At 40.2% G+C, this 23098-nt stretch overlaps 2 protein-coding genes across 4 annotated transcripts in view; both read right to left on the bottom strand.

Annotated features, from left to right (window-relative positions):
- stx1a (syntaxin 1A (brain)) overlaps positions 1-4488 on the bottom strand; it is a 40007-nt gene extending 35519 nt beyond the window's left edge. For all 3 annotated transcript variants that reach the window (XM_084419004.1, XM_084419005.1, XM_084419003.1), the window contains exon 1: positions 4435-4488. In XM_084419004.1, coding sequence (XP_084275130.1) covers positions 4435-4464 — 30 coding nt within the window. In that variant the 5' untranslated portion in view covers positions 4465-4488. The remainder of the gene's footprint in view (positions 1-4434) is intronic.
- Positions 4489-11877: 7389 nt separating this feature from the next.
- Positions 11878-22130, bottom strand: bud23 (BUD23 rRNA methyltransferase and ribosome maturation factor). The gene is made up of 12 exons (XM_084419006.1): positions 21947-22130; positions 19817-19854; positions 19561-19656; positions 17328-17410; positions 17067-17163; positions 15876-15972; positions 15716-15766; positions 14956-15041; positions 14822-14867; positions 13804-13865; positions 12451-12540; positions 11878-12143 (listed from the first exon to the last, which is right to left on the bottom strand). The coding sequence occupies exons 1-12, from the start codon at positions 21986-21988 to the stop codon at positions 12089-12091; spliced, it is 843 nt and encodes a 280-aa protein (XP_084275132.1). The 5' UTR covers positions 21989-22130; the 3' UTR covers positions 11878-12088.
- Positions 22131-23098: the final 968 nt, after the last annotated feature.

The raw sequence follows: 23098 nt of genomic DNA, 5'->3' as shown, positions 1-23098 counted from the left end.
GGCCACCAGGGCACCATACAGACTTTATCAAAGAATTTGCGGACTTTCTATCAGAGTTAGTATTGGCTGCAGATAAAGTACTAATTGTTGGTGATTTTAATATACACATCGATAATGAAAAAGATGCATTGGGATTGGCATTTAAAGACATTGTAAACTCAATTGGAGTTAGACAACACGTGTCAGGACCTACTCATCGTCGTAATCATACTCTAGATCTAATAATATCACATGGAATAGATGTTGATGCCGTTGAAATTCTGCAGCAGAGCGATGACATCTCAGATCATTATCTAGTCTCGTGTAAATTACATTTAGCCAAGGCTGCAAAGCCGACTCCGTGTTACAAATATGTTAGACCTATCACTTCTGCTACTAAAGATTGCTTTATTAATAATCTTCCTGATCAGTTTCATCATTTTAGCATCCCGGATAGCTTAGAAAAACTTGATATTGCAACAGAAACTTTTAACTCTCTCTTTTCCAGCACTTTAGACACAGTTGCTCCTTTGCGCTTAAAGAAGATTAAAGAAAATAATCCAACGCCGTGGTACAACGAGCACACTCAGGCCCTTAAGAGAGCAGCCAGAAAAATGGAGCGCAACTGGAAGAAAACAAAATTAGAGGTATTTCGCATTTCATGGAAAGAGAGCTCGATTGCTTACAGAGAGGCTTTAAAAGCTGCTAGATCTGCTTATTTTTCAAACCTATTAGAAGAAAATAAACATAATCCTAGGTATTTATTTGAAACAGTGGCTAAACTAACGAAAAAGAAAGCTTCAAACACAGAAGGTTCCAAGCAGCACAGCAGTAATGACTTTATGAACTTCTTCACTTATAAGATTGATAATATCAGGGACAAAATTATAACTATGCAACCGTCTACTACAGTATCGCATCAGGCAGTGCATTGTAGTCTCCCTGAGGAAAAATTTGATTCATTCATTGCTATAGGAGAGGAAGAATTTACTAAACTCGTTAAATCATCTAAATCTACAACATGTATGTTAGACCCTATACCGACTAAGCTACTGAAAGAGATGCTTCCAGAGGTCATAGATCCTCTTCTTAATATCATTAATTCCTCTTTGTCTGTAGGATACGTACCAAAAAACTTTAAGCTGGCTATGATTAAACCGCTTGTTAAAAAAATGCAACTTGATCCTTCAGAATTAGTCAATTACAGGCCGATCTCGAATCTACCCTTTCTGTCAAAGATACTAGAAAAGGCAGTATCTTCACAACTATGTTCCTTTCTAGAAAGAAATGATATCTGCGAGGATTTTCAGTCCGGATTTAGACCATACCATAGTACTGAGACTGCTCTCGTTAGAGTAACAAATGATTTGCTCTTATCATCCGATCGTGGTTGTGTCTCTCTATTAGTGTTACTCGATCTTAGTGCTGCGTTTGACACCATTGACCACGACATTCTTTTAAATAGACTAGAAAACTATGTTGGCATTAGTGGAATTGCACTAGCATGGTTTAAATCATACTTATCTGACCGTTATCAGTTTGTAGCAGTAAATGAAGAGATGTCTTATCAATCACAAGTTCAGTATGGCGTACCACAGGGCTCAGTACTAGGACCGCTGCTGTTCACTCTGTACATGCTGCCATTAGGAGATATTATTAGGAAACATGGAATTAGCTTCCACTGTTATGCCGACGATACTCAGCTCTATATTTCTTCAAAACCTAACGAAACTTACCAATTCACTAAATTAACAGAATGCATAGCTGATATAAAAAACTGGATGACTCGTAATTTCCTACTTCTAAATTCTGAAAAAACAGAGATTCTAATTATTGGACAAAAAACTTCCTCACGTAATAACCTAGAATACTGTCTAACACTTGATGGCTGCTCTGTTAAGTCTTCGTCGTCGGTTAGGAACCTGGGTGTGCTCTTTGATACCAATCTTTCATTTGAAAGTCACGTGTCTAGTATCTGTAAAACCGCATTTTTCCATCTTAAAAATATATCTAAATTACGTCATATGCTCTCATTGACAAATGCGGAACAATTAGTCCATGCGTTCATGACCTCAAGGCTAGATTATTGTAATGCTCTACTGGGTGGTTGCCCTGCACGCTTAATAAACAAACTACAGCTGGTCCAAAACGCAGCAGCTCGAGTTCTTACCAGAACCAGGAAGTATGACCATATTAGCCCGGTTCTGTCAAAACTGCACTGGCTCCCTATTAAACATCGCATCAATTTTAAAATATTGCTGATTACTTACAAAGCACTAAATGGTTTAGCTCCGCGGTACTTGAGCGAGCTCTTAACGCATTATACTCCTTCACGTCTATTGCGATCTCAAAATTCCGGCCAGTTGATAATACCTAGAATATCTAAATCGACTGCTGGCGGTAGATCCTTTTCCTATTTAGCACCAAAACTTTGGAACAGCCTTCCTACCATTGTCCGGGAAGCAGACACACTCTGTCAGTTCAAATCTAGATTAAAGACACATCTCTTTGACATAGCGTTCACATAATACATTATAGACTTCTATAATTCAATATTAGGCTGCATAGATTAGGTCAGCTGGAACCGGGAACACTTCCCATAAATCCTGATGTACTTGTTACATCATGAGAAGAATGGCATCTACGCTAATTTTAGTGTCTTTGTTTATCCCAAGGTTTTCCCGCAGCCTGCCGGATCCAGGCCGTTTCCAGATCTGATGAAGGACCTTCGCCTGGACCCGATGTCAATGCAGTGCTGAAGGGCCAACTAGTCTCTCCCTATGGAGGATCCCTTTCCCACTCTACAGATAACGCGTCGTCGGGAAAACTCAATTTGCGTATCTACCCCGAATTGATAAAATAAAATAAAATTCTGAATCAAAACTATAAGGAAACACCAGTAATTTGTTTAGGTTTGGTTTGTAGGGAATTCCAAACCTGCACACATATATTCAAACGCACATAACTATAGAACTCGTTCTTAATGTGCATCTGAACGCCATCAGCGTTTCTCACATGTTCGCGTTTAAAGTCTGTGTAGAGAGAATGGTGTCGTCTTGGCGGCCCTAATTTAAAAACAAATGATCGTTGCGACGGAAGCGAATCAATCAAAACTAACTTTAGCTGGAAAATAACTTTATTAAAGAACCGCTATAAAGCCAAAACAATCTTACGTTATATTATACATTTATCTCTGTGAAGCTGCTTTGAGACAATCTACATTGTTAAAAGCGCTATATAAATGAAGATGACTTGACTTGACTTGACTCAACTGTTGTAATTTTTGGCTTATCTCGTGCAGTCCAGTGTTACACTTACTTTAAACTCACACCGGCGCGCGCATCAGACACCGTAAAGAGGGAGACCATTAATATTCAGCCCAAAAATATTCATTTTGCTGAAATATCTGTTGTTGGACGTTAAATTTAGGTTTAAAAGTCAACATGGCAAATACTGCCCATTAATAAAAAAGTTAATTTCTGTCACTGCTGTGAACTGACCAGCGCACAGAATATGAAAAGCTCTGGGAGTGAGTTGACCATGACAGGCCTAAACCAGCACAACAACACACTCAGAAGAAGAGCAGTATCACAGCGTCTCACACACTACAGGCGGTCACTTATTTCATCCTGCTGTCCTCAACCTGTAATTCACTGATCCAAGAATATGTCATACAGCAGACACACCACACCACGGGAATTATCGCACAGATAACAAGTGTTCATTTATGCAAAGTGTCATACATAATGATACTAACAGTGGGCTGTTGTGTTGGACCTGACGTGAACTACAGAAGTAAAGCCAGTGTGTCAATACACGAGACACCAGAATCACAACAGGACAGAATCACTCTCTATCTAGTCCTCTGTTTGTTCAGTGATAGTGAGGAAAGACTGGTTAATGATCAATGTGCTCTACTCAGATCAATCCATACAGAAAGACACACTGATGAAGCTTCATTTATCATGTAAAGATCCAGCCAGTCATATCTGCTCAGTGTACATTATAATGTTAAATCAGTTTTCAGCTCTGACTGCTGATGGCGTGATTCACAGGTTTGTACTAAAACCCCATTATTCTAACATTAACATTAAGTCTCAAAGGACGTGGTAAATAAACATCTCAGCTCGTTTCACGTGCAGACAAACTCATTTTCTGAACTTCATCAGTCTTTCTATTCAGCTCAACGCCATAAATGTCAGTGTGAAAGTACATAATAAAACAAATATATGCTCATATAGTGCTCATTCTCATATTTACCAACTTCAAACACAACGCCTTAATTACAACTATTAGGCTACATGATAAACATCACTATCGATCTAAAAGATTCTGAGAATTGATCAATATGAAATCTTCAAAAAAAGCACGTTGTCGACAGAATGAGCAACGCGTGTCTGTCCATCATAGCATCAATATAAAGTTCAGTCTGACTGAATAAACTCATATACTCACATGTCTGAGCTCTTGCGTGCGGTCCCTCATGTTTCACTCAGTCTGACGCGTTTAACGCTCGCTGAGAAGAGCGTCATTTTTAAGTGAGGCGAGGCGCGCCCCCTTAACAGCGCGCGACGCGTCACTCTCCACATACTAGAAGTATCAACAATCTATTGCTTTAATGTCGAATAACAATTACATAAAGAACATTATACAATGAACAACAACAATAGAAAAATTCTACATGATGAACATACACACACCTTACAATAAATTGAGAAGTTACATTTACATAATAAAAATAAGAATAAGAATTTTAAAAAGACGTGAAAGAAAAATACAACTGAAGGAAGGCATTAGGATGGGGTAAATGGCAAAACGACATGACAGGAAAACTACAAATTCATGCATTAACATTGTTACATACACTAGCAAAAGCATCTAAATTCATGGATTTTCTTTAAATGTTTCTTCATAACATTTAAGAGTTTTTTTCTTTATAAAATAAAGAGATTTATATGGTATATGGATGGTATACCATTTGCAAACTTCTTATGAAGAATTTGCCATATAAACGACAAAAAGAAAATTGAGCAATATACTCCAGATTTATCATTATGGTAAAAAAAATATATATATATAAATATATATATTTTAAACTAAAAGAGTGTGTAACATTTACAGAGTCAAATACATGACTTGAACTCAAAAAAACATATAAGGCAACCGAAAAACAGATGTGCAAATGTCTCCACTGCTTGTTTAAAGAACATGAGCTATCAGTGTCCAAATATTTAGAAATATTAGAATTGACACGGTATATTTTATGTTAAATTTTGAAATGTATTCCCTCTGACTTGTTGGAAATACAATATTTTCCAGGACCTTTTCTAGTAAGGACCTCCAATAGAACTTTCCTTTTGGAGAAATTTTCCCTTTCCCTTTAAATTGAAAAATTTGCTCAGGCCTCATCTGCGTCACTTTTTAATGCTCCCCTTTATCGTCATTTAACATGCATGCTTCTCCATTTCTGTCAGTTGTTTGCCTTAAGCGTCAGATAAGGAGGAGTCCTGACCAAGCGTCAGTATGAAACTGTCAGGAAGTTCACTGAAGGCAAGTTGTGCTGAACCCATGTGCAGTTAAATCCCAACCTTGACCAGATAAAAAATAAACAAAGACTTGGCTTGACATTACTTAAAAACATGACATAAACATGAACATAACAAACTTGAACATAAACCTGGACTTAACTCGACCTAACGTGGACTCACCAACAGTGGTAACAGGGAACAAAGCTAGACAGGGAACAACCGAAACATGAGGGCCATATATACACGAGGACTAATGCCTTAAAGGTACAATATGTAGTTTTTCGCAGCTAGGGGGCGCTAACCTCTTCAACAAATGAGCGGAAAATAGCCGATGGATCTAATAATGTTTATGGGAAATAATGTTTATGTTTTTAACATGACTGTGGTGAAGCAGGGCACGATTGCTAATGAGAGACAGATATCAGCGCCACACACGAGTCCGGCGGATATGAACTACAGTACCAGTCAAAAGTTTGGAAACATTACTATTTTTAATGTTTTTGAAAGAAGTCTCTTATGCTCATCAAGCCTGCAGTTAAAAAAAAAAAAAAAAAAACAGTTATATAAAATATTATTACAATTTAAAATAATGGTTCTCTTTTTTAATATATTTTAAAATGTAAGTTATTTTTGTGATGCAAAGCTGAATTTTCATCAGCAAGTACTCCAGTCTTTGGTGTCTTATGATCCTTCAGAAATCATTCTAATATGATGATTTGATACTCAGTTATTATCAATGATGGAAACAGTTGTGCTGTTTAATATATTTTTTTGGAATACTTTTTTCAGGATTCATTGATGAGTAAAACGTTAACAGCATTTATTCATAAAAACAACATTTATTCAAAATAAAAACATTTCTAACAATATAAATCGTTACCATCACCTTTTATCAATTTAACGCATCCTTGTTGAATTAAAGTACTAATTTCTTAAAAAAAAAAAATAGTTATTGTTCCCAAACTTTTGAACGGTAGTGTATATTGTTACAAAAGATTTCTATTCTAAATAAATACAGTTCTTTTTAACTTTTTATTCATCAAATAATCCTGAAAAAAGTATCTCAGGTTATAAAAAAAATATTAAGCAGCACAACTGTTTCCAACATTGATCATAAATCAGCATATTAGAATGATTTCTGAAGGATCATAAGACACCAAAGACTGGAGTACTTGCTGATGAAAATTCAGCTTTGCATCACAAAAATAAATTACATTTTAAAGTATATTAAAAAAGAGAACCATTATTTTAAATTGTAATAATATTTCATAATATAACTTTTTTTTTTTTTTTTTTTTTTAACTGCAGGCTTGATGAGCATAAGAGACTTCTTTCAAAAACATTAAAAATAGTAATGTTTCCAAACTTTTGACTGGTACTCTATACCCGCAAGTGCTGAATAATACTCACACAGGTCAGTTTATCAGACGAATTAAACTTGTGAGGTAACGCAGCGCTGTTTCACTTGGTCTACACTATCACACTAAACTGCATTTGAGTGTGTTGAAAGTTATAATGTTATTCTATGTGTTAGTTTGTCTGTATGAGGCTAGCAGTGAGCGAGATCAACATTAGAATACTGATCATATTTCATCATGTTGAGCTATATAACATTATGTACATTTGCTCTCCTGTCTAATAAAGCACATAGTACTAACATGATTAAGAAAGAGCCCAGATGACGTCACTCACCTTTGAATGATAAGACCGCTGTGTGTGTAAAAAGCGGGGCTCTCAGATTCGCAAGAGCACACACACGTTGAATTAAATCTCTCATCGTGTTACCACTCCTGTTTTTAGACAATTGTTTTGGGATTATCATTAAGTTTTCAAAGAAAAAGAAAACTTAAATGCAGACTGTCTCCAATGGAGACTGTACCCAGCAAATATTTTCAGCACCTCAGCGCTGGGAGTGTGTGAGGAGCTCCGATCCATTCAGATGAACTCCGCTGATATGCCCTCCACGACAGACGCTGATGCCGGCTCACACACCAGGACAGGCTCCACAGTGAACATGGCCTCTGCCAATCGTTCTGGCTCTGTGTTCATGCCGGGCTTGTGCTCAGAGTCAACGGTGGGCTCTGGCTTTTGATCCGCTGCAGGATTTTAGTTAGAATAAATTGAATGTGTCTGACCTTTTTCACTTACAGGCGTACAGGACATGTCTTGGTGCCACTGCAACAAAATTAAAGGGATGCACATCAGGGGTATAGTATATGTTTTATGTGTGTTTATTGATATTTGTGTATTTTATCATTATCTTTCTGCCAACAGAGAATGATAGGAAAAGTAGTTTGGTCACACAAGCTTGCTGCTGGCATGGTGTGGTCCAACAAGGTGAGTATCTAAATGTAACAGTTTAATTTTAATAAAAGAAAACTAAACAACTAAAGGGCTCAATGAGGAACCAAACAAGACACAGGTAAACATAATCAGTAATGAGGGAAAATAAATCAGAAATTATGACAGCCAAATAAACAAAGACAAACTAAGCAAAGGAACTCTATACAAAGGATCAAGTATCACAATAAACCACATTAACTAGTATTTTCTTAAGCAAGCTTTACTGCTGTTTTTCATCTATGGTAGTCCTACACAAAATGTGTACCAACCCAATTAAAAATCAAAACCACTTTCTTAAGTTTGCGTTTTCAGGCCCCCCAAAACACTGTTGATGTGTAAATGAACGGCCAAACCGCATAAAACGTTTTCTGTTTTTAGTTGCAGAAAGAAGGATGGAGGGAAGGTGGTCTATAGTCTGGTGTCAGTGTTTGATTTTTGCCTTGTTTCTCTTCTTCTGCCCTCAGAGAGATTTATCAGACTACTGCCAGCTGTGATCTACACACACTACACACACGTGCAATAGTTTAATCAACTTAGTTAAACTAGTTAAACTGAACATTTCCTGCTTAAGCTATGATATTACGTTTACATTTACATTTATTCATTTAGCTGACGCTTTTATCCAAAGCGACTTACAATTGCTATATATGTCAGAGGTCGCACGCCTCTGGAGCAACTAGGGGTTAAGTGTCTTGCTCAGGGACACATTGGTGTCTCACAGTGGATTCGAACCCGGGTCTCTCACACCAAAGGCATGTGTCTTATCCATTGCGCCACCATCACCGCCACTGATATTCTTTGAAGTACATTACAACATTTAAAGTCCCTCCGTAGTCAATCATTTCATCCCTTAAATCTCATCTTTGATCACCAAAATTACATATGTAAAAGTTTTTTTCCTTGAAAAAAAATTCTTCATGCCTTAAAATATCTTGACTGTAACTCGAAACCCTTGCCTCATTTAGTATGCGCGGTTCTATGAATATGCAAATGAGCCCCGCCTCCACTCACTCACTCAGCTCAGAGATCCACTGGTTGACGATCACACGTTGATCTGATTGGTTACAAGGTAGTTTGTGACGTCAGAAACACCAGCGATTTCAAAGCGTGTTTTTGAGACTGTCTTTGGTTCACTGCAGTTTTAAGGAGGAAATACTCAGCAATGGTGTCGACTTATGAACTTACACATGGTTTGTCTTAAAGCACATTAAAAACACCACATAGACACATAAACTACATTAAAGGGTTAGTTCACCCAAAAATTAAAATTCTGTCAGTAATTACTCACCCTCATGTTGTTCCAACCGCGTAAGACCTTCGTTCATCTTCGGAACACAAATTAAGATATTTTTGATGAAATCTGAGCCATGTTTCACTCATCCATAGGCTTCCAGTGTGACCGAAACTTGCTGGCCCAGAAAAGTTATTAAAGAGATCGTTAATATAGTCCAAGTGACTCCAGTGGCTCAATCTTAAGTATATCAAGCGACGAGAATACTTTTTGTGCGCAAAAACAAACAAAAATAACGACTTTATTCCACTATTCATTTCCTTCTCTCTGGATGTCTAGTTGGTTTGCGTAGTGTTTTTGCGCAGCGCGTCTGTGTTACACGTCACCACGTAGGCTCACTATTGGCCGACGCCGGTCATGTGAGTGTTGCGTGATGACGTGCAACACAGACGCGCAGCGCAAACACACTACGAGGCCCAGAGAGAAGGAAATGAAAAGTGGAATAAAGTCGTTATTTTTGTTTGTTTTTGCGCACAAAAAGTATTCTCGTCGCATGATAAACTTAATGTAGTGCCACTGTAGTTACTTGGACTATTTTAACGATGTTTTAATAACTATTCTGGGCCGGTGAGTTTCGGTCACACTGGAAGCCTATGGAGGAGTCAAAATTCTGTCAGATTTCATCAAAAATATCTTAATTTGTGTTCCGAAGATGAACGAAAGACTTACATGGTTGGAACAACATGAGGGTGAGTAATTACTGACAGAATTTTCATTTTTGGGTGAACTAACCCTTTAAAAGCTGGATTTTCACCACAGGGGGACTTTAAAGTAACATATAAGTACCTCATCTGATACCACAGTAATATATTTCAAGGAGATAGAGACCATTAGCATGGAGATAATCCACCAGTAAGAGAAGAAACAAGACACAACATGTGTCCTAACTGACTTACTGTATAGAGTAGACTATTCACTGTGTGCCATTATGTAAGCAAGGGCAGCTCTGGGACCTTTTTAGGAGGGTTTCATCCCCCTGTCTGTCGTCTCAGCCCCCCTAAAACTATAATCAGCAGTGCTGCTTCCTCATGACAGCTGAGCATTTACACGTGTGTTTGACTCTTGTCAATTTAAACATTTTAAAAGTTATTTTAAAAGTACGGAAGCCCCTGAGAGGCCATGCATAATTATTATTTTGGTTTTCTTTCTTGTTACTTTGTTTTAAAAAGTGTGTGGGACAGGAGTGTGTGTGGGGGATATCTACTATATAAGATAAGTACAATAATTCATGTTCAATTTCAAGAGTTTCATGTTCAAGAGTTTAATTAATCAGCATAGAAGTCATGTTTAATGTGATAGTTTCATCCTTAAAATCTACTATAATACAATATATATATATATATATAATTAGTCCTGAGAGTCTCGCGCCAGTGAAATAACTTTGGTTAAGTGTGTCAGAGGTTCTGGGTTCTAATTTGCCCTCGTGTTTTGCATTAAAACCAAAGATGTTCATCAGTGATTGCATATCAAGAGCAGGGACACGTTTGTGTGCACTTTGTTTTGTGATTTCAGTGCGATTAGAGTCTCTGCAACAGTGTTAAGCAAGCTGAGCATGTGAAGACTGTGCATAACAACAGCATGATTAAAAAAACACACACACTCCAGATAGACTCTTGTTTAACAAACGAACAAAATGAATATGAGTCAACTGGAGATGTTTCATTTGTATTAAGTACATCTGTACCACAAGATGTTTCAATAAGTGGTGGCGACAATATCGGCAAAAAATGTCCCACCCGCAAATTACACATGATCGCGAGGAAATCGTGAGCCTTGTGAATGTTACTGGTGTGTATCATGGAGTATGTGCACGTTGACGTCTTTGAAATTGCCATCATAAATTGATCAATTCCCAAGATGGACTTTATTTGAGAGAGAGAGGGGGGTGTCCCAGAGGAGAACCTGACCAAAACGGAGGAAGACGAGAAATGTCACTTGCTAGATGAACACGAGGTTTACTGTTCTGGTTTTATGGTGAAATGGTCTCACCAATGATGCATGTTTTGAAAGCTTATATAAGTAATAAAAGTGGACAAACACACAACACAACACAACCAGTAGGCTTATGTCTGATTTACGAATCAATTATCCCCAAATTGATCCTGCTTCAAACCCTCCACCATCAACCCCATCCCAAAGAAACCCAAAATCACAGGACTCAATGACTTCAGACCAGCTCCCTTATTTCTGTGGTCATGAAGTCATTGAGAGACTGGGGCTGGCCCACCTGAGGGACATCACTGGACCCTGCAGTTTCTTATCGAGCTAACACGTGTGTGTGTGTGTGTGTGTGTGTGTGTGTGTGTGTGTCTGTGTGTGTGTGTGTGTGTGTGTGTGTGTGTGTGTCTGTGTCTGTGTCTGTGTGTGTGTGTGTGTGTGTGTGTGTGTGGGTGTGTGTGTGATGCAGTCAACATGGGACTGTCCTCATCCTCCACCAGCTCGACAGCCGTGGGACGTACAGCTTCCATCATCCCAGATATCCTCCTGACTAAACCAGCCCAGCTCTGCTCCTACTACAGTATCATCTTCACGTGGGGCAACATCTTATAAAGGAGGCCCACATCAAATCTTAAACAATCCCAGATCTCTTTCATTCCCTCAGTGACAGTCTTTTGATAGTGAACTGTGAGGTGTTTTTGATCAGTATTTGCTGGAGATAACGCACAGCTCCAGGTTCATGTTGAACGTGCACCACAATGGTTTCCATGCACATTTATTAAGGAATCAACAATTGAGAAGATGAAATCTTGTTTATTAAAGCTTCTGTAAATCCAGATATAATCCACATAGTGATCTTATAAGACCATGAGTCCATGAATTGTCTCCGCGTGGCTTTTCTCTTGTTTTGCGATGTATTTCCTCAAAGCACATAGTTCTGGTTCTGGTTTCCTCTGATTGGTCAGTGTGACTGGATCCGGTGCCGACGCTCATATGAAGCCGTTGAGGGTCAGAAGTGAGGTCTCCTGTGACGCCCGGTGTATTTAGTGTCGGCTCTGACATCCCTGAGAGAAGAAGAACACAACACTCACCACAGCTGAACATCCAACAAATCAGACGAGTAACACAAGCTAAAATCAATCAGCACTTCCTAAAAATGCATTCTCATTTAGTGCCTTCATTTTCTCAAAGGATTCGCAGTGTCTCAGTCTTTCATTAAAGACCAGTGTCCAAATCCTTAAAGACTTGTCTCTATCACCACTGAAGAAACTGCAGATAAGAGCCGATATATCCCGTACGGCGGTGAATGTAGCCGGTGAACAACGGTTCTCACAGCGACACGTGTTTAAGATAGCAAGAGCTGAAACATACTTCCCCTGCCGGCGCCGCCTTTCCTTCTTCTCCACGACCCAGTCCTTACTCTTCTTCACGGACTTTCCTTTCATGTTTTTGAAACGGGACCTTTCATGAGAAAGAGCAGGTGGTGAGGAAACATACATGACGTTTCAGGAATACAGTGAAGGTGTACTGCGGTTCTCACACGCTTAAAGATTGAAAACTCATGAAGTTATGACCTGTTAATAACGGCACTGAACAGAAAACACGTGAAACATCAGCACTTCTCATGTTGGCAGTCAGTGGTGTGACACTGGCTCATGTCTGTCAGATCAGAGCACTGGAGGACTGAATGAATCTCTGCGTTCATATAGACTGTAAGAAAATAGGTGCGTAGTGTCCGTGACGTCACCCGTAGTGTTTCTGGAGAGCATTTTTTAAGCCCAAAGTGGGCGGAGCCAGCCGTCGCCATCTTGGCAGCGCGTCACTCCCGGATATCCAAAAATGGTCACAGAGGCGGATTAGCTGAGGTGACGTGACGCTAACAGACAGCAGACAAACGGCTAGTAGTGACATCAGCAACAATCCACCTGTCACTCAAGTGGCCACGCCCTTAATTATGCAGAACTTTAAGGCTAAATATAATTTAAATGGATGAGTTATAAAAAAAAAATCACCCCCCTCACAGTTTTCATGAACGGCAAAATTAGCTATATGTAAACATGTTTTTTTCTGCTGTAAAGTTGTGCATTTTAACGTGAGGGTTTATGGGATTGACTCTCTTTTGGAGCCGGTCTCTAGTGGCCAGTCGATGAACTGCAGTTTAAGTCACTTCTGTGTCGGATTCAAGAGAGAGACAGGGAGGCTGCCGCTTGATTCACACACACAGTAACTGGGATTTAAAGCTCTGCTGAAAATGCCTCAGCAAAGTTTGGGATAGATGCAATAAACACAATATTTGAATTATTATGAATTATTAGGCTCGACTGTCACTCCAACAATAAAGCGTATTGTCCTGAGGCCGCTGCTCTGAGCTGGACTCTTTCATACTATACTAGTTTTGACAATAAAAGATTATATTATAAATATTATTTATACGCAGAATTCAGCTATCGGATTCAAATCAGTAAAGAAAAAAAAAAGATCATCATTAAATGATGGAAGAAAAAATATAAATTGATGAAAAAATAATAATAATTACAATAATAAAGAGCACACAAAATGAATATGTTAAATCACAAACATGATATATTATTCATAATTAGTGATTTCATCATAATTGTAAGTTTGAGATTGTTTTGCATCATGTTACAGAAGGAAAGCGCTTGAGAACCTCAATGAAATATGTCTTCATAAATCATCATGTATGTTCAGAGATGTGTGTTTTACCTCTGTGCCGTAAACTGAGCCTGACTCGACACACCTCTGCCAGTCGCCTCCGACTCTAAACCCTGAAGAACACAGACAAGCTCATGAACACATGTGTGTGTGTGCGTGTGCGTGTGAGTGTGCGTGAGTGAGAGAGAGAGAGTGTGTGTGTGAGAGAGAGAGAGAGAGTCTGTGTGTGTGTGTGTGTGTGTGTGTGTGTGTGTGTAAGAGAGAGAGTCTGTGTGTGTAAGAGAGAGAGTCTGTGTGTGTGTGTTTGTGTGTGTGTGTGTGTGTAAGAGTCGGGGAGAGAGGGAGTGTGTGTGTGAGAGAGAGAGTCTGTGTTTGTGTGTGTGTGTGAGTGTGTGTGTTAGAGTCAGGGAGAGAGGGAGTGTGTGAGAGAGAGAGAGTGTGTGTGTGTGTGTGTGTGTGATAGAGTCAGGGAGAGAGAGAGAGTGTGTGTGTAAGAGAGAGAGAGAGAGAGAGAGAGAGAGAGAGAGAGAGATAGAGAGAGAGAGAGAGAGAGAGAGAGAGAGTGAGGGAGAGAGTGTGTGTGTGTGTGTGTGTGTGTGTGTGTGTGTGTGTGTGTGTGTGTGTGTGTGTGTGTAAGAGAGAGAGTCTGTGTGTGTAAGAGAGAGAGTCTGTGTGTGTGTGTGTGTGTGTGTGTGTGTGTGTGTGTGTGTGTGTAAGAGTCGGGGAGAGAGGGAGTGTGTGTGTGAGAGAGAGAGTCTGTGTTTGTGTGTGTGTGTGTGAGTGTGTGTGTTAGAGTCAGGGAGAGAGGGAGTGTGTGAGAGAGAGAGAGAGAGTGTGTGTGTGTGTGTGATAGAGTCAGGGAGAGAGAGAGAGTGTGTGTGTGTGTAAGAGAGAGAGAGAGAGAGAGAGAGAGAGAGATAGAGAGATAGAGAGTGTGTGTGTGTGTGTGTGTGTGTGTGTGTGTGTGTGTGTGTGTGTGTGTGTGTGTGTGTGTGTGTGTGTGTGTGTGTGTGTGTGTGTGTGTGTGTGTGTGTGTGTGTGTGTGTGTTCATACTGAGGCTGCACACACCTTGGGTAAAACACCTGATACACCAGCAAATAAACACAGGAAGAATCTATGGACACACAGATCATCAGAGTCACTCACTATGACACACGATATGTTCTGATCAGTGATGATGGAAATATAAGCTGAAGTTGTACTTTTTGGCTTTGCTGCTGTTGGGATAATCCACGACCAAACCGCCTGTGAAGCCAGCTTTCATGGCCTGAGCTGTTATCAGCTCCAGCTGAGAGGAAACACACACACACACACACACAACTATTACACATACAAATCATAATCATAACAAATCATCATTTCCATTACGTTTGTTTTTTCCAGAGTAGAAAAAAAGAAGGGTTAGGGTCAGACCAGACTAAGAGATAAAGCTTAAAGTCCCCCAAGCGTTTAATGTTGTTTATGTGTCTATGTGGTGTTTTTAATGTGCTTTAAGACAAACCATGTGTAAGTTCATAAGTCGACACCATTGCTGAGTATTTCCTCCTTAAAACTGCAGTGAACCAAAGACAGTCTCAAAAACACGCTTTGAAATCGCTGGTGTTTCTGACGTCACAAACTACCTTGTAACCAATCAGATCAACGTGTGATCGTCAACCAGTGGATCTCTGAGCTGAGTGAGTGAGTGGAGGCGGGGCTCATTTGCATATTCATAGAACCGCGCATACTGAATGAGGCAAGGGTGTCGAGTTACAGTCAAGATATTTTAAGACATGGAGATTTTTTTAAATATGTCATTTTGGTGATCAAAGATGAGTTTTAAGGGATAAAGTGATTGACTACAGGGGGACTTTAATTGTTTAATCAGTTAAGAAGGAGGAACAGTCCAGATCTGCAGTTATTGACAGTGAATCCAGCAGGTTTTGGGCAATGAGAGAAAGCAGGAGTAATATCATAACCGACCTGCTCTGAGTTCTCAGGGTAAATCTGGAAGACTGCGCGCGCTCCTCTCGCCTACAACAACATCATCATCATCATCATCAGTATCATCATCATCATCATCATCAACGTCATCATCATCAGGCTGTGAGTTCCTGCCGTGTGTCAGTGATGTTAGACTCACCAGTGTGGAGTAGAGCGAGCTGAAGAAGCGGTACAGTCTCTTCGGAGGACTGTGTGTTTTCTTATCTGCGTTACACAGCCACTGCAGCGCTGAAATACTGACGCAACAACACACACACACACACACACTCATCATGTGACTCCACACAAGCTGCTCACACACACCTCTCCACGAGCTCATACCTCACACACACACACACACACACACACACACACACCTCTCCACGAGCTCATACCTCACACACACCTCTCCACAAGCTCATACCTCACACACACCTCTCCACGAGCTCATACCTCACACACACACACACACACACACACACACACACCTCTCCACGAGCTCATACCTCACACACACCTCTCCACAAGCTCATACCTCACACACACCTCTCCACGAGCTCATACCTCACACAACTCTCTCACACACACACAGACACACACACACCTCTCCACGTGCTCATACCTCACACACACACACACCTCTCCACAAGCTCATACCTCACACACACCTCTCCACGAGCTCATACCTCACACAACTCTCTCACACACACACACACACACACCTCTCCACGTGCTCATACCTCACACACACACACACACCTCTCCACAAGCTCATACCTCACACACACCTCTCCACGAGCTCATACCTCACACAACTCTCTCACACACACACACACCTCTCCACGTGCTCATACCTCACACACACCTCTCCACGAGCTCATACCTCACACACACACACACACACACACACACACACCTCTCCACAAGCTCATACCTCACACACACCTCTCCACGAGCTCATACCTGACACAACTCTCTCACACACACACACACACACACACACACCTCTCCACGTGCTCATACCTCACACACACCTCTCCACGAGCTCATACCTCACACACACACACACACACACACACACACACACACACACACACACACACACACACACACACACACGAGCTCATACCTCACACACACCTCTCCACAAGCTCATACCTCACACAACTCTCTCACACACACACACACCTCTCCACGAGCTCATACCTCACACACACCTCTCCACGAGCTCATACCTCACACACACCTCTCCACGAGCTCATACCTCACACACACCTCTCCACGAGCTCATACCTCACACACACCTCTCCACGAGCTCATACCTCACACACACCTCTCCACGAGCTCATACCTCACACAGCCGTCGAACGTGCCCGGTCTGAAGGGCATCCCCTGACCCATGTCTGCCAGCACCAGATCCCCCTCCACCTCCCGCCGCAGCGCCACGTCTGCACACACACACACACACACACACACACTTACACTGATGCAATCGCTTTGAGAATTACAGATGTATGATATCAATATGAATCTGATCCTATAATAAGAAGGTGTGTATGTGTGTGTGTGTTTGATTGTGAGAGAGTGAGTGAGTGAGTGTGTGTATATTCACCCAGCATGGCTGTGCTGATGTCCACACCGACCCAGTAGTGTCCGACCTCAGATAAATGATCTCCACTGAGTCCAGATCCACAGCTGACGGGTCAAGCAGGAGAAACCAGGTCAACATGCTGTTACCAGTGTAGTACCAGTGTAGTACCAGCCAGTGTAGTACCAGTGTAGTAACAGTGTGTAGTACCAGTGTAGTAACAGTGTGTAGTAACAGTGTGTAGTACCAGTGTAGTACCAGTGTAGTACCAGTGTAGTACCAGTGTGTAGTAACAGTGTGTAGTACCAGTGTAGTACCAGTGTAGTACCAGTGTAGTACCAGTGTAGTACCAGTGTGTAGTAACAGTGTGTTGTAACAGTGTGTTAGTGTGTAGTACCAGTGTGTAGTACCAGTGTGTAGTACCAGTGTGTAGTACCAGTGTGTAGTACCAGTGTGTAGTACCAGTAAGTGTGTAGTACCAGTGTGTAGTAACAGTGTAGTAACAGTGTAACACTAGGGCTGGGCAGAATATAGAGTTTGAATGATATATCGATAGATTTTTTTATAAACAATATGGAATGAGACGTTTATCTCATTATTCGGTAGTTTGATTCGAGCGGATCTGAAAACTAGCGGAGGACACGGATGCTGCGGGGAAACATCCAATCTGTCCTAAACATGAGACTTTATTAAAGCTTTATTCAGGGCTTCTGTCACTACTGTTCACATGTCTAAAGCGGCCTTGACAGATGTCTGTGTGTGTGTGTGTGTGTGTGTGTGTGTGTGTGTGTGTGTGTGTGTCTGAGAGTGAGCTGTTGCCTTCAGAGAGCGGTCACTTCTACACTGCGTCAGCTACGCTCTGGGAACTCCTCGCCGTCTCCACTTCTCTGAAACTTAATAGGATAACGCCAGTTAAATGAACTGGCCAAATGTCACAAAATGTGCGCATACTGACAGGGTAGCGGCAGAATGACATGCCCTGGAGCGACAACTGCATCAGAATCTTCTTCACGCTGTGGCCATCGGCGAAGACGCAACAGAAGAACCGTCTCTCTTCACAGCATCCGATGGATCATTAATGATAAAATCATTCATTTTGTTTTTAGATTGTAAATGTTACAATGATAGAATGTAATGTGATTTTAACTCCTTTTTGCACATATATAGCAGAGTAGGGCTGGGTATTGACACAAATTTCACAATTCGATTTGATTTCGATTACGATTCGATTTGATTCAATATTGATTATTTTGGACATCAGGTGCAATACATGGCAAATTTTCTCATGGAAAACAAATCTCTTCACTAATGCTGTAAACTATGGGAGTCAGTTGTAGCCTATAGGCTTCATTAGCCTACTGTAATACTGAAGGTAAAAATTAACTGATTTGTATACAAACACTTAAATTACACTTATTTATTTTTATAATAATAAAGTTATATGAAATATAAACATTTAAATGGTGGCTGTGATAAAAACCTGCCAGATTTATTCAAACATGCATTAAATATTGAAGAACATAAAAAATTATAATGAATATGTAATATGTGCATATATTTAGCAGAATGCTCCTCTCTAGAGTTAATATTTCTCACTGACTGACGAGTTTATGGCCACTGGATATGGTTTTTCTGAGGTAAATGTGACGTTACATGACATTGTTTACAAGCTGTTTTACTGACGTCTTTCCACGGTTGAAACACTGATTGAGCGACTCCATGTCACATGATACAGACTTCGATAAGTTGTACTCTATCTTTAACACTTTCAGACGCTCATTCATGTTTATCTCGTGCTGTAACTGGTGTTATTAAGGCGGAAGAGAAGATCATGTGCTTCTCTAGAGCTGAGCCAGAGCGATCTCACGCCACAGCGACAAACGCTATTTATGTTTTTGAATTTCGTAAGAAAATGGACGTAATTTGAAATCTGAGACTTTGTTTTATATCAATAGTAACAAAGCACTAAGATTATTGCGATGTATTGGATGGGATGCGGTACAATGTTCCAGACATTCATCAGCTGAAAACAGGATGACTAATCGATTCTTGGGATTTAAGAATCGATATCGTTTCGTAAAAATGAGAATCGATTAAAATCGAGAAATCGATATTTTTTACCCCGCCCTATATCATAGCCTACGTTACATTCACTAGATCTGTTTTCACAGCCCTCGATGTACGACAACATTGGGCAGGATGTGAAATAAATCCATATTTGTTTCTTTATTGAAGCAGAAGTGTGTGTTTACATTACCCCACATCCAGCAGATAACAGGCCTGATCCTCCGGCAGACTGAGCAGCTCCACCGCTCGCTCCGACATCTGAGTCTGGATCTCCATTATCCGGGAGCTGCCGAGACACACACACACACACACACACACACACACACACACACACACACACACAGAAAGCAACTAATTAGTTAAATATGGACACAAAAATAAAATGTATAATGCGCAAATAATGCTTCTAACTGTCAGCCGGGCGATGAATCCGCATCTCTACTCACTTCTGGGAGTATTTCTTGGCCTCCTCTTCATTATAATACTGTAAACGTGAAAACAACGACAAGTGTTTGTATAAATGATACACACCAGCACATACAGGACAGCCACACACACACTATGATTAACGTTTGATTAATGTTATTTTCTTTCAGCATGCCTACATTTATGATTGGATGTTAAAGGGATGGTTCAGAGTAAATCAGCCTAGCCTTTGCACCATGACCCCGAGCCAAACACCCCCCAGAAGCCTTTTCCCCTTGGTTGAACATTATTAAAGTTAGAGCTTATTTAGAGATATCAGCCGGATGGTTTAGTGCAGGCGCTAATGGATCCAAGACTGTATCTGGTAAATTACCCCACTAATAATGCCCAGAATGGCACCAAACTTCTACAGTAGTACAAATAGGTTCTGTACTCATAAAACGAGGCATTGGAAAGTTTGTAAGGACATCAGGAGTTTATTTAAATAACACTTGCCTAACGGCTAATGCTACCGCTAACCCGGACGTCGACGTCACTTCCGTGATTTGGGAAAAGCCTGTAAAAGTCCTGGCAGAACGCGATGCATAAGGATGTAGTGTAACGACACCCAGCTCCAGGAATGCATCAATATTTTGTTGGTAGTACCAGTTTATAACAATTATTAGTTAAGACTAAGTTGTCAACACTTCGGAAAAAATAATAAAAATGCATCACTTTTTTAGGACTTTTACAGGATTTTCCCAAATCACTGAAGTGGCGTCGGCGTCCGGGTTAGCGGTAGCATTAGCCGTCAGGCAAGTGTTATTTAAATAAACTCCTGATGTACTATTTTATTTTACTCTGAACCATCCCTTTAATCTATTAATTAGTTGTTTTGTAAAATCTGCTCGGCCAGCTGGCTCCTTCACACACACACACACACACACACAGGCTCGATGATCACTTGTAAGGGTTTAAGGGTTGATTCATTGACCCGGGTTCACTCAAGGTCAGTGTCTGACAGACGCTCTTTCTGGGGTTTTGCTAATAATGGTTTCGGCCTGTCGTGGTCAGCTGACTCCTGAAGCTTCTCATATTCCTCATATTCTGTGCACTGGTTCACTGCATGACTTTTCCATCATTAAGGGCCGATCTTTGCCACCTTAAACTGATCTTTAGGGCCCGGCTGTTCCACAGGGATCTGATTCAGTTATCGGATTGGGTTAAACCCTGAAAATGGGTTGATCAAAAGAAAACTACATTTAAAATAGGATTAGATCACGTAATCTGGATTAGATCTGGATCAAACCTCTGTTCTGTGCTGTTCAAAACGCTTCGGTAAGATCCGGATACTTCTGATCCAAATAATCCTAAAGTTATCCCGATCCCAGCAGAAGGGGGGATTCAGGTACAAAACTGAATACAACTACTAACAAATATTACACTGTTTTCTTGCTGTGGTTTAGATGATGTGTCGAGCACTGCTGATCATCTGGATCAGAGCGATCACAAACCAGCACAGAAGAAAGACGGATAACCTGATCCTGGAGATTTCCCAATCCGAGTCATTCTGATCCAGATTAAACCTTCTGAACACCTGGGTCCAGTGGATCTTTACCTTTATAATGGCTGTTTTTAACACCTTTATGTTATGAAAAAAAATGATATGCATCTTTTGAGTCGAATTTTTATATGATGTCAGATGATGACAAATTCCCATATTTAGTAGAATAATACGACGCTGTCTATATCAACAAAATCCATCATTGAAAGGCTTATCCTGAATGAACTTTTAAAAATGCTGAAGTTTAAAAAAGAAAACGTCTTCATTTATTCTACAAAACTGCTCAAATGTTTACTGTCTTCAATGCCAAGATCATTAGCCTAATTAAAACCCCAAACTGAACCCTGTTTCTTTACAGATTCAATAACTGATCATTGTTACGATGAATTATTTGGATAATTTAGCAATTCAGCTCATGGAGAAGAACAGAACATAGAAATGGCTGAAATATGTACAGCAACTATGGCGGAAATACAGAATAATAACTCATAACGAGTGTGTCAGTATCGCAGATATTAAAAGACAGGTTGTGTATATTGTTTGTTGTGTACACGTTCAATAATAAAAGCACATATTAGCACTATAAGAGTAAGTTAAGTTCACTCACCACCTCTGGAGGAGCCATATGCTCAGGTCTACGGCAAGACATGATGATACCGACTGAAAATAAACCTGTAAACCAGCGACTTCAGATCACAACACTACTGTAACAACACATGTGGAGACCAGCAGAGTCTGGCGCGCGTTGATGACGTCATCTCCAGGAGACAGAAACAGCGCAATCCTCCCTCGAGCCGCATCAAGTATCACGATGTACTCTATACTAGAAAATATAATATTTTACTTTTAAGAGTTGGTATCTGATATACGAACGAAGATCTTACGCGTCAGCTTCTAAGTGAAAGAATAAAAATAATCAACTAGTAATCAGAGTCGACTGTGATTTGTCCGATCTGAAACGCGCTGAGAAAAGTAACGGTTGCGACGTGATCGAAATTATGACAACGATATTACAGTCGAGCGTTAAAATTGGAGAATTGCAATTTATTTATTTATTTATCCCAACGTAACTGAAAAATTAGAGACAACAACCGAGCCCTGCCCATTTGATCATTTATTTATTTATTTATTTATTTGACTTTATTTTTTCGTGCAAAACATACAAAATGACATGTTTATGATGTAAAACTTTGTATACAATATACAAAATGCATTAATAATATGTACAGTGTCATTAGAAAAGATACACAAGTGTACATACACATGAGAAAAGAAGAGTTAAAGAGCTGAAAAATAAAAAAGTCAAATACATAGGCTAATGAAAGAAGACAGGGAAAAAGAACATATTAATCTATACATCAGTTTACACTATACAAATTAAAGTCCTTACAAATTGAAGACGTTTTACTTGCTTTCTTACTGAAGATGTAATTGTCATGATCCTGGTTCTTCCTTTACTTTGTCTCCCCCCTCTGGTCACACACACACTCACACACACACACACACACACACACACACACACACACACACACACACACACACACACATTTACGCTCTCACACCCCTGATTACTTCATTGGTCATTACGCACACACATCGCCTTCTTCCCAGGTGTTCTCTTTCATTACTTATTATCCTCATCATCAGTTACACACCAGTCATCACTTTCCCTAATTATCTTCTCTTTTTCTAGCCTTGTTTTCCCTGTCTCTTTGCCAGATTATTTCAGAAGCTATGCGTACGAATTCTCTGCCAAACA

Source organism: Rutilus rutilus (assembly GCF_951802725.1).
Source record: "Rutilus rutilus genome assembly, chromosome: 9".
In the NCBI taxonomy this organism is placed as follows: Eukaryota; Metazoa; Chordata; class Actinopteri; order Cypriniformes; family Leuciscidae; genus Rutilus; species Rutilus rutilus.
Note: the sequence above shows the minus strand (reverse complement) of the source record. Positions and strands in the feature narration are given on the sequence as shown.